The 12,849-nt window shown below is 46.3% G+C and overlaps 1 protein-coding gene and 1 non-coding gene across 4 annotated transcripts in view; one reads left to right on the top strand and one right to left on the bottom strand.

Moving 5' to 3' along the window:
- PDPK1 (3-phosphoinositide dependent protein kinase 1) overlaps window positions 1-12,849 on the bottom strand; it is a 51,272-nt gene that overhangs the window by 25,295 nt on the left and 13,128 nt on the right. For all 3 annotated transcript variants that reach the window (XM_024759384.1, XM_024759383.1, XM_024759385.1), the window contains 2 exons: window positions 9,984-10,128; window positions 9,003-9,100 (listed from right to left, as the gene is read on the bottom strand). In XM_024759384.1, coding sequence (XP_024615152.1) covers window positions 9,003-9,100; window positions 9,984-10,128 — 243 coding nt within the window. The remainder of the gene's footprint in view (window positions 1-9,002; window positions 9,101-9,983; window positions 10,129-12,849) is intronic.
- LOC112409586 (U6 spliceosomal RNA) lies at window positions 6,439-6,545 on the top strand. Its single transcript, XR_003005180.1, has one exon. It is a non-coding gene; the product is annotated as a U6 spliceosomal RNA (small nuclear RNA).

Raw genomic sequence — 12,849 nt, 5'->3', positions numbered from 1 at the left:
TGGTCCCTCCCACCTGCCCTCCCAGGGCCGAGGGGCTCTCTATCCCGCTGCGGGAGTCCAGCTTCCTTGGGCCCTGCTGTCTGTAACTGGTCCCCTAGGTCAGCTACTCTCCTGTAGACTTCTCAGCCACATTTGCATCCTTCCAGGACCCTGACAGCTGATAACACTGAAGTGATTCAACAGAGGAAGAAAACAAATCAAGAGCTAAAACCAAGTGAAACCATTCAACCTCACAATGAATCAAAGAAATGTTAATTAATATGGTAGCCTATCAAATCAGCAAAGATAAAAAAGAAGGAAAATGCACAGTATTGGCAAGGATTTGAAGAGGAAAACCTCACAGTGCTACTGGTGGGAATGTGAAATGCTGTGACTTTGGAGGAGCAATTTTCCAAAACACATCAAAAGCCATACAGGACAGGCTTGCTCTCTGACCCAGCAATTCATTTCTGGCACCTGATCCTCCAGGACGGAGCCAGCACAGATGGCAGGGCCATGACACAATCCTTCGGGGGCCAGGCTTCAACTCGATACTTCACCTGTTCAGTGTTTCTGTTCTTCATAATGATTGTGCGTTACTTCCGTGATTTATATTTTTAAATGCTATTATTGAAAAGTTCTAGAAATATATTTTTATATGGAAAGATATGTATTACACATAATTAAATAATTCAGGCTATCACACAGTATGCAGAGGTATTTGTGCTTGTAAATAGCTACATTATGCACAAAACAAAGTGGACAGGAGACACACACACACTGCATGGCTGGGCTTTAAAGAGCAAATCATGACGGTATCAGGACTGTGTGCTGCTGCTTCTGTAAGCTTTCTGGGCCTGCGTCTGCTTGTCCCCCACAACACCTGCCGCTTCCTCTTCCCCAGGAGCCTATGTCCACCTTCTTAAAGGGACTCCCAAGTCCCTGCGGATACAGAGTCACCCCCTTAGAAAGGAGCTCTTTCACTAGTCTAGAGATGAATGAATCCTCTGGAGTGTGGAAAAGAATAACTGTCCTCAGAATGATGTTCTAAAGACATAAAATAATATCTACAAGACTATACATAATGAAAGTATCAAAATATTAAAGTAATAAATATGCAATATACTAATATGTTTCTTTTTTATTAATGCACCAACAAGATCTGGCAGCAGGTCTATTAATAGAGTAATTCTGAAGTAGCGATGAGCATAAACTATATCAAGAATCTGTGACGACTGTGACAGGACATGAAAACATCTGTGATTTCTAATGACACAGATGTTTGTTGCCTACCTTCATAACTGAAGGAGATGCTCGATTTCACTGAAGGGTTAGTGAAAACAAGTAATTTTCTCCTCTCCCACTTCACGAATGGCAGATTTCTATCTGTGACACCAGGGTAAGAGCCCAAGAGTGCATTAGAAAGCCACAGAGATAATCTAGTTACCTACCCCAGTAAGCTCAGAGACTAGCCAGAGGTCAAAATTCTCCAGCTACTGGAAAACCAAGGCCCACAAGCCACTGTTGGCTTATGCTGCCTCCTTTAGGCTACTAACCCACTCAACAGGAGGCCAAAGGGTCAGGGTAAAGAAGGGTTTGGGCTGGGTTGTTACCTCCACCCTCAAAGTGGTTCAAATAAACGGGCCAGCACCCTGGGCTGTGGACCACTCTGGCCACCACAGATCTGCAGGTCAGACTGTGAGGTGCCAGCGGGGACGGAGGGACCTGACATGCTCCTGAGGTCAGAACACTCTCTTCAAAGCCAAAAGTGCAGACCACTATTGTCTTATCCATGAACCCACATGTGAAGCACAGCAAACACACTCCACAAAATGTGCTTATTAGCTCTTGGACAGAACACAAGCAAACTGAATCCAGCAACACATAAAAAGGAGTGTGCACCACGACCAACTGGGATTTAATCTCAGGAATGCAAGGGTGGTTCAGCACATAAAAACCAATCAATACATTACATCACATCATTAGAATAAAGGACAAAAACCACATGACCATCTTGATCAAGAGATGCAGAAAAACCATCTAACAAAAATTCAACACTCCTTCATGGTAAAGTATAAAACAAACTAGAAACAGAAGGGAACTTCCTCGGGGCTTCCCTGGTGGCGCAGTGTCAAAAAAAAAAAAAAAAAAAAAAAGAGTAGCCCCCGCTCGCCAGAACTAGAGAAAGCCTGCGCGCAGCCACAAAGACCCAACGCAGCCAAAAATAAATAAAATGAATAAATTTAAAAAAAAAAAAAGAAGGGAACTTCCTCAACCTGATAAAGGTACCTATGAAAAACCCACAACGAACATCATACTCAATGGTGAAAGACAAAGCTTTTCCCCTAAGGTCAAGAACAAGACAAGGATGCCTGCTCTCGCCATTTCTATTCAATGGGGAGGTTCTAGCCAGGGCAATTAGGCAAGAAAATGAAGCAAAACGCATCCAGGCTGGAAAGGAAGAAGTAAACTATCTCTAATCACAGATGACATGATCTGTACGTAAAAAGTCCCAAGGAAGTCACTAAAAAACTATTAAAACTAATAAACAAGTCCATCAGGTTGCAGGACGTAAGATCAGTGTACCAAAAAAAATCAACTATGTTTCATATACTCTCAATGAACAATCTGAAAATTAAGAAAACAATTACATTTACAATAGCCTCAAAAATAAAATGAAATACTTAGGAATAAATTTAACAAAAGAAGTGCAAAGCTGGGACTTCCCTGGTGGCGCAGTGGTTAAGAATCCGCTTGCCAATGCAAGGGACACAGGTTCGATCCCTGGTCCGGGAAGATCCCACATGCCACAGAGCAACTAAGCCTGCGCGCCACAACTACTGAAGCCCACGCACCCTACAGCCCAGGCTCCACAACAAAAGAAGCCAACCGCAATGAGAAGCCCGCGCACAGCAACGAAGAGTAGCCCCTACTCACTGCAACTAGAGAAAGCCCATGCACAGCAACAAAGACCCACCACAGCCAAAAATAAAATTAAAAAAAAAAAGTGCAAAGCTTATAACACGGAAAACTACAAAAAATTTTTGAAAGAAATTACAAAAGATATAAATAAACAGAAAGACATTCCACGTTGAAGGATCAGAAGACAATATTGTTAAGAGAGCAATACTCCCCAAACTGATCTATACATTCAACAAAATCCCTATCCTAATCCCAGCTGGCTTTCACTTAGCACAATGTTTTCAAGGTTCATCAATGCTGGAGCCTATATCAGAACTTCATTCCTTTTAAGGCTGAATAATATTCCACTATACAGATAGACCACACTCTGTTTATCCATTCATCAGTTGATGGACACTTGAGTTGTTTCCACTCCTTGGCTATTACAAATAAAGCTGCTATGAACACTAGCACACAACTTTTTATGTAAACATTTGTTTTTCAGTTCTCTTGGATATATACCTAGAAGCTGAATGGCTGATTATAAGGTAACTATGCTTAACCTTCTGAGGAATTGCCAGACTTTTCCAAAGCGGCTGCATCATTTGACAATCCCACCTGCAGAGTACAAGGGCTTTGATTTCTCAACAGCCTTGCTAATACTTCTTATCAGATGTCTTTTTGATTAGTCATCCTAGTGGGTGTGAAGTGGTGTCTCAGTGTGGTTTTGATTTGCATTTCCCTAATGATACTGAGCATCTTTTCATGTGTTTATTAGCCATTTGCTTATCTTCTTTAGAAAAATGTCTATTCAGACCCTTTGCCCATTAAAAAAACATTTTTTTTGTTATGAGTTCTTTATATATTCTGGATACAAGCCCCTTATCAGATATATGATTTGAAATTTTTTTTTCTTATTCAACCCCATAGGTTGTCTTTTTCACTTTCTTAATGGTATCACAGCACCAAAGTTTTAAAACTTGTTCTGCTGCTTGTACTTCTGGTATTGTATCTAAGAAACCAGAGCCTAACCCAAGGTCAAGAACGTTTACTCCCATGATTTCTTCCAAGAGTGTAATAGTTTTAGCTCCTACATTCAGATCTCTGATCTGTCCAAGTTAACTTTTGTGTATGTTGTGAGGTGGGGTAATAATGTTTTTGATGAACTGGTCATCATTGGAGGATGACAGTGAACCAATTCATGCTTTCCAAAAGCTGCAAATAAAGGGGAATGAAGCAAGCACTTATCCTGTTTTTCCTCCACAATCAATATCACTAGTTAAACAAATAGTGGCTAAGGGGAAGTTTCTCTTTAAAGAAGAATTCCAGGGATTTTTCCCTGGTGGCGCAGTGGTTAAGAATTCACCTGCCAATGCAGGGGACACGGGTTCGAGCCCTCGTCCGGAAGATCCCACATGTCGCAGAGCAACTAAGCCCATGTGCCACAACTGCTGAGCCTGTGCTCTAGAACCCGCGAGCCACAACTACTGAAGCCTGTGCACCTAGAGCCTGTGCTCCGCAACAAGAGAAGCCACCGCAGTGAGAAGCCCAGCACCACAACTAACAGTGGCCCCCACTCACCACAACTAGAGAAAGGCCGCGTGCAGCAACAAAGACCCAACGCGCCAAAAAATAAATAAATTAATTAAAAAAAAAAAAAAAAAAAAAAAAAAAGAATCTGCCTGCTAAGGCAGGGGACACAGGTTCAACCCCTGATCCGGGAAGATCCCGCCTGCCACAGAGCAACTAAGCCCATGCACTACAACTACTGAGCCTGCGCTCTAGAGCCCGCAAGCCACAACTACTGAGCCTGCGCGCCCTACAGCCTGTGCTCCGCAACGAGAAGCCCGCGCACCGCAACAGAGTAGCCCTCGCTCGCTGCAACTAGAGAAAGCCCGTGTGCAGTAACGAAGACTCAACGCAGCCAATAAGTAAATAATTTAAAAAATTTTTTTAATTAAAAAAAAAAGAATTCCAGCTCAAGAATGAAAGAACTGGGCTATGATCACTCTGCATTCTCTAATGAACTGATGGATCTAGGATATCATCGCTATAAAGGGCTGTTGACAGGGAGAGATGAATGGATGCTACATGCTTTCTAATGAAGAACACACCACACACACCAGCCTCTGGTGTGAAAGGACTGAACCTGAATGTGATCAAGCAGCCACATCCAACTCCCAATTTTCAAGACATACAGAGGGGAGAGGAGCATGTTACATGACTCCACAGAGATGCAATCAGCAAACTCTGGGAAACTCTATAAGACAAATGACCTGGTTTCTTCAACAGACTGCAAGGGAAAAAACAGATGGAGAAGAAGCTATAGATAACAGAAATTTAAGAGAAAAATTAGCTAAGCTCAATGTGAGAATTTTATGTGAAACCTGATTCAAGTAAGCAACAAACCAAAAAATTATGATGTGGAATTATGGCAACTGGAAACTTAATGTGGACTAAATATTTTAAGATATTAAGCTATTACTGCTAATTTTTTAATGTATAAAAATGGCATGGTATTATGGTTATGTTTTTTAAAAATAAGCTTTGTATTTAGTAATAAATACTAAAATATTTACAGGGAAAACAAATCGATGATGGTGGAAATCAGGTCACAAGGATGTTCTGAATTTTTACAAAAAGCAGGTACCCTTGTGTTTTAAAAACAACAACACTCTATGCATCACAGATATGACTAAACAAATACCAATACTAAAAAGACCAGAGTAATCGCTTCTCGATGGCTGGGAGGTATGCTTGGTGGTGGGAGTATAGGGGAGCAGGTGGCCCCACATGTGTTAGAGTGGCAGCAGGGCAGAGGCTGTGAGAGGGTCTCCAGCCCACAGCACAGCAGGATGGGGGTCAACGCTGGTCAAAGGGTCTGGACAAAGGCGGTCCACAGAGGGCCACTGCACAGGTGCAGGTGCAGTGACAGTGATGCTGGCTCTGAGGCTTCCCCGCTGCATCCCCTCTCCAGCAGTCCCCACACCTGGCGCCCCCCCTCCCTGCATCCCCATATGTGGTGAGTGGAGCCTCCACGCCCAACTGTACCAGAAAGGCCTGCACAACTCAGGACAGGCTTCCAGACACAAACCTCAAGTCTCAACCTCTAGGGCACCCTGAACTCCCCAAGCTTCTTGCAAAGAGGGCCACGGCCAGGCACACGGCCACAGATGAGGGGCTGACTCCATGTTATTAAGCCACCCTCAGTGTAAAGCTCTGTGGGACCCCTGTGCAAGGTTAGAAGGTCTAAGTCCTCTGTGCCAGAAAGGCCCATCGATCCATGTGCCCACCCACCCTCACAGCACAGGGGTCACTCCCTGGACCCGACAGGCAGCAGTAAGAGAGGGATGCGGGGCTCCCCCCGTCCCAGGAGCCACCCACTGGGACGGAGGTCTGTGAAGACAGACAGCCTGTCTCTCACAAGGCGGAGGGCGAAACATGCTCACTGCACAGCTAAGGAACCTGGGCCTCGCTCCCACCAACACTTCCCTTCTGGAAGCTTTAAGATGTTTTGAGGAAACCATCTCTGTACAAAAGTTTATAAAGCTAATACAAGTGCTCGCTTCGGCAGCCCATATACCAAAATTGGAACAATACAGAGAAGATTAGCATGGCCCCTGCGCAAGGATGACACGCAAATTCATGAAGCGTTCCACATATTTTAGCTGATTCACTTTGTTATACAGCAGCAACTAACACAACAATGTAAAGCAATTATACTCCAATAAAGATGTTTAAAAAAAAAAAAGCTAATGCAGGAATAAACTCTAAGAGTCTAAACTACGTCAAACAGAAAATGAGAGTATGTCACCAAAATTATTCATTCACGTAATTATGCATGTTTTCTACATTTCCTCTAAGGAAAAAAAAAAAGCCAACTCAACTGTGTATATTTAAGTATCGATAGTTCTGCCTGGTTTACAATGTTAAGGACTTTTTAGCCTCCTGCTTCCAGACAGATTTTAAAACTCAGGTTTATTTCACTATTTCACCAATGCATTTAAGTTCTTACATTTTTTTAATGGCTACATGACAGTAGGAATAGCCTGTGCCAAATATCAGATCTGAAGAAAATCAAGTGAAGAAAAAAGGACCAAGCAGACTCTGAGGGGGTGACTCCCATGGCTGACTGGCAGGCGGTGGCTGGTCTCAGCGGTAAGTCACACACGAGATGCCCAGCAGCCCAGCAAGAACATTCAGGTTCTTGTTTGGTTCACCTCTGTCATGGACAATGCTTAGGTTACGAGTTATACCATGTCTATCAAAACATAATTAGTGGCCAACAAAATGTTACTATACAATAGGAATGAGTCAAATAGATCAAGGTTTGGGGCATGTCACAGGTGCCAGGAGGACTTCCTGGGGCTTGGGAAGTGCACCTCCAGGCAGGAGCCCTGGGTGGGAAGTACAATACAAAGGTAGGCAAGCGTCGCCAGGACTAAGCCTCACTGAGAAATAAGAGCATCTGCCTTGACTGCAAGTTTTGTTTCAAACACAAAAGGGTGGTTCTTTAAGATTCTCAGAAAAGTTCCCGAATTCAAGATGCCATCTTGTGACTCAAAGAGTGTCTGTGCACAGATGAAAGCACTGACAGAATCTTGACAAGAACCCTCAGTTTGAAAATACAGGGCTGGGAAAAGGCCTGGAAAGGAAAGATCACACACCCTGCTGAAGGGAACCCATGGAGGCCCAGCCAGGCCCTTCCAGCAGCACAGAGTCAAGACTGCCCACCATGCCCGGGAGCAGCAAAACCCCAAGTGTTAGCCCCGCAGCTGCTGCGAAACAGGCCTCAGTTCAAGCCCGAGGCAGAGCAGGCCAGCGCAGCTGAGCTAGAGGGCTCTTCGGAGGGGCCCAGCTCCTCCCCACCACTGCCCTGCGCTCACAGCTCCCCTTTACCACTCAAGAGCAGCTGCAGCGAACTGGATGCTTCTGTTTGAATCTTTCTTCCACCAACAAACCCTCTACCCTCCCCTAGCATGTCCGTCCCCCCAGGGCTCTCCATCAAGGTCCTTCTTTGAGGGGTACCCACAAGCCCGGCAGAGAAGCACATGCCCTGGGTGGAGGTCCCTGCTGCAGCCTCCCAGGTCAGGGTAGCTCTGACAGTCACACCTGTCCCTACACCCAAGTTTCATTTTCAAGGTCACTTATTAACTCACACAGGGGCTTTGAGTTTCCCCCAACCCTCACCATAAAGGGCTTTATCTTCTCTCTACCCCAATACTTGAACACAGTTTTCAGGAGTTAAATTGCCATTTTTTATACCCTCGGAGTTTATGATTTCCATTCAACAAACACCTGAAGGACAGCAAGATGCCCCCACCCCCACCATGGCCGAGATGCCCCTGGGTAGCTAAGATACCCAGGGCTCTCTTCTGACCCAGGTGGACTGCGAGCAACTGTCACAGTACATAATCCGGCTAGGAAATACCCTAGAGGAACAGTGGTTAGAAGGGTCTGCAATGATTAACATGCACTTGACCAGCAGGAAAAAAAACAGCCCCCAACTCATTCTGTGATCTTATAGAACCTCACTATAATCGGCGTGCCTGGGCCACCACCCCTGGCAGGTGCGCACAGGAGACAGGCAGACAGCACTGGGATACAAGGTCAGTCGCGCGCGTGCGTGCATGTGTGCGTGCAAGTGCGCACGCGCGCATACCACCCCCCAACCCCAGAGAACCCACAGTGCCAACAGGAAGACCTGGGAGCTGACCTCACACCCCTGCATGGGAGACCAGGAACAAATGTGGCACCCCAGCATCTTCTAGGAAGATGACTAGGGAGGGTGAGCCACAGCGGGCATCTGAGGGCCTATGACAACATGCAGAAAGCGCCTGGTGACCTATACTACCACTTGAGGCCAGGAGGACCAACCACAGGCAGCCTGTGAAGCCCCTCCCTGCACCCACCAGACCAGGCACACACCTGCCCAGACCCTCAGCTAAAGCTGCCCAAAGGCAGAGGCTTCCTCTGTGAAAACTCAAGCATCCATTTTATAATAACAAAGGTACTACAAACAACTGTCATTAATGATGAGCATAAGGCAATTCAACCTGTTTCTAAGAAGCTGGTTTTGATTTAAGCACTGAGCAGGGATCTACTAGAAATAAAACACACACCTTGTTTACTCTCTGGGGATAATACTTTTGCTGTTCCAAAATCTGTGATCTGGATGTGCATATCTTCATTTAACAAAATATTTTCTGGTTTCAGGTCCCTGTGAAAGCAGATTTTTTTACGTTTGAGATGAAATATTTTAAACAGTAACATTATTACAAACTCTAAATTTTGCTAAAACCAAAATGAACTGATTAATACCTATAATCTTTACAGACTAACAACCAAGAATGCAAGTCTAAAGTTAGCACTGAACAAATATCAACTGCATATAATGAGGACATTCAAATTACATCATTTCATAACTGCATCTACCATTTCAATAAACTTTGAAGTATAATCTATCATGCCTAACCTATAAAGCGCCTTTAAACCTTCTGTGGTATCATTACGCAATAAATGTACACCTTAAATTTATATATACATATGTCAACTATTTCTCAATAAAACTGGGAGGGAGAAAATGGTTAAATGGTAAATTTTATCTATTTTAGGCTTTTTTCTTTTTTTTTTGTCTGCGCCGCGCAGCTTGGTGGGATCTTAGTTCCGACCAGGGATTGAACCCATGCCCCTTGCAGTGGAAGCTCGGAGTCCTAACCACTGGACCACCAGGGAATTCCCAGTAAATTTTACGTTATGGGTATTTTACCACCAAAAAAAAAAAAAAGTCAGTAAGAAAAAGAAAGCTTAAATGAACACTTTCAATTTGACTTTATCGGAAAATCATGGAAAATGATAAGTACACACAGAATCTACAACTGACAAAATAAAAGCACCAGTCAACATGGATAAGAGAATCGTTAGTCTGGCAAAAAAGACATCTGACCAATTGCATCTGATATTAAAGGTCCACAGTCTCTCAACATCAGAGTAATGTGAACTCTTCTTAATTCTCACAATGAGGCATCCCACCCTCCATAAAAGAGACCAGAGCTGACCCCCCAGGCCTGGGGAGCAAAGCCTGTAGCCCCCTGGCTTGGTACCTGTGAATGATGCCCTTGCCATGCAAGTACTCTAGGGCAGACACCATCTCAGCTGTGTAAAATCGGGTGCATGTCTCATCGAACGAACCAATTTTCCGAATGTATTTAAGTAGTTCTCCATTTTTGGCATAACTAAGGCCAAAATCTAAACATTGGATAGTTAAGGAAGAGAGCAAAAATCTTTCTTTCAAACTGACCTTAACAGCCCAGTAGCAATTTTTTAAATTAATTAAAACTGAAGGTACCTGTGGCCCGAGACAGCTGCCCCTCTTCCAGCCAGACCCTACCGCAGCCGCTGGGTCTGCAGGGAATCCCTGGCTCCAGGACAGGGTCCCAGCGTGAGTTTTTCACCAACAACAAAAGCACATGCCTCTCAGGCCAACTGCCCCTTCTGGACCCCCCATTCCCAGAAGACACCTGTGGGCTCAGTGAAGGGAAGCCACTAGAGATGGTGGTCAGGGCCTGTGGCCCCAACGCCATCAGCACACAGCCTCCAACCTGCACCAACCACACATGCCGTGCTCAGTCCATTCACGTAAAGGTTCCTCAAATGAATGCTCCTTCCCAAGTATAAAGTGACAAGTTTTGTAAGAGAAATGCCATTAATAGATAAACTCAATCTATTTATTGGGCCCCCACTGGGGAGAGACTCGAGGAAAAGAGTCATCTTTCCCTTGGACACCACTGCAGTGTGATTTGTTTTACTTCTGTTCTCCCTTTTTCTAAGACGAGAAACTATAAATGGATCCCATATAACTGCTTCCTCCTGGAAGCACCAAACATCCACACATCTTAATGGAAATCTACAGGTACTCTGCCACTCCCTGGCAGAATGGCACCCAAGTCCTCACCCGCCCTGAGCATCAGCTCCGAGGGGGTAAGGGGTGACCTGTGCTCAAGGTGTCCCATCTGGCTTCTGTTTGCCAAGGCACTTGCCATCTCCCACCAAAGAAGATGCCTGAAGCTGCAGCCCAGGAGGGAAAAGACCACTAACCGAAGCTGCTCAAACCTGCCTGTGATCGAGCCCCACATGTGGCCTCCCAAGCCCTTCCAATTAGAACAACGTTTAACAGGAAGCTGAAGCCCAAAACCAACCTTACTTCTAGGGAATGCAAAGGGTCTCGGCCAGGGCCCCTTCCCTCCTCTTCTTGCTTTGATCCCTCCTCGGGGAAGGCTGGTATCCGCGGCCTCCTCACCAGCAGCCTGCAGACTCTGGCCCACCCAACCCCAAGCACGGGCCCCGCCTGGACCTGGACCTGGACCAGCCGCAGAGCCTCCCCACTGAGGAGCACAGTCTCCCAGAAACCAGCAGCCCACGTGAGAGGCTCGGCCATGGTCACAGGGCCTCTTCTGGCTTCACAGGTTTTGCCCCTTATCTGACCACTCCCTGAGTTCCTGTTTCCGCTGTAAGGGACACTTCCAGTTCTCTGCTCGGCTGTGGCGCTAAGTGACCGACAGGTTTTGAACATGACATGTTGTAGACCATGGCTCCAAGCCCGTGTTCTCTCTGACCACACATGTTCCTCACTGCCCAGAAACACTCTTTCAGACCTTATTGGTCCATTTCACACCCTAGAACATTTCTACCTCCCTCAGCACAGCTAAGGCCCCAGGGCAGTGAGGGGAGGCTGCTCTCTCACAGGGAGCGAGTCAATTCCTGGGATGATGAGCACAGATCAGGCCTGTGGCAGAGCCTGAGAGCCTGCTGAGCCCAATGCCTGCGCTTTGCAGAGGAACCCAGTCCAGAGAGGTTAAGCAACTGACTCAAGGTCACAAAGCCAAGGAGGGACAGGACTGGAGCCCAGCTTCTTGAGGTCTAGCGTGCTGTTCCTGTCCCCAAGCTTCAAGAGAGGACACACAAGGACAGGCAGGTGGGAGGTGGAGGAAGAACGCAGGTTAGCAGAGCAACAGCCTCTGAAACCCTCAGCCTTCATCCCTGCTGGAGGGAAAGGCACCCTGGCTGGCTGGCTGTGGTGCCCAGCCCTGCATTGCACCTAAGGAGGGAGGGAGGGAGGGCTTCTCTGAGCTCAGCCCTCTCTGGGGAGCAGGGATTGAGTCTGGTCAAACTGAATCTCCAGAGGGCAAAGAGGCTGACAGTGCCCAGGAGGTCCCTCCAGATCTATCTGCCTGTTTTCAGGCTGCTGCAGGGGTGTCACCAGCTCTGCCTCACCTGTCCTGAGAGTGTGCTTAGCCCTGTAGTCACTGGAGGAGCTGCTCCCCTCTCTCCCCAATGTGTAAATTACAGCTAAAAGGAGGATAGTGTGCACACTGGGGCTTTTATTCAGGCAGAGTGCTTCCTTTTCTTTATCTTTCAACACACTGTATACTACAAAGGATTTCCAGGGGAGCAGAAGTCCCCAGGTCTCGCTCCTGTCAGAGGTAAGTGAGCCCCTGCAATCTCCACAGGCTTTCAAATTTGTCTTAAAATGTCAAAAGCAACAGACACCACTGGATAGAGACCTAGAGTCCCCTCCACCTGCATTACTCTGGCCAATCCCGTCTGAAATCAGACAGCGAGCTCACTCATCTAGCCTCTGAGTGCCTGATCCTACTGAACATGATCTTGGGAGAAGATGAAGTCAAGTGTGTGCGACCTGCCGGAGCCTCCCAACCAACACGACTTATTCTCCCCAGGCCCCGTAGGAAGCCCAGGCCTGGGACTCCAGGAATTCTGGCAGCCAGAGAGCCCCACAGGCTCAAAGAGAAGCACCATCACATGGGTGCCATGGAGCACAAGGAGCAAGAGGTCTAGGTGGCCTCAGAGGTGAGATACAGAACAGATCGGTCACTGATGGCTGCTGCATGAGCAGTGACAGCAGACGGGGACATGGGGCAATGCTGAAGCCAGATGGAGAGGCAAACACTT

This window comes from Neophocaena asiaeorientalis, unplaced genomic scaffold (assembly GCF_003031525.2).
Source record: "Neophocaena asiaeorientalis asiaeorientalis breed wild unplaced genomic scaffold, Neophocaena_asiaeorientalis_V1.1 scaffold254, whole genome shotgun sequence".
NCBI classification, from domain to species: Eukaryota; Metazoa; Chordata; class Mammalia; order Artiodactyla; family Phocoenidae; genus Neophocaena; species Neophocaena asiaeorientalis.
This window is presented reverse-complemented; position numbering and strand designations above follow the sequence as displayed.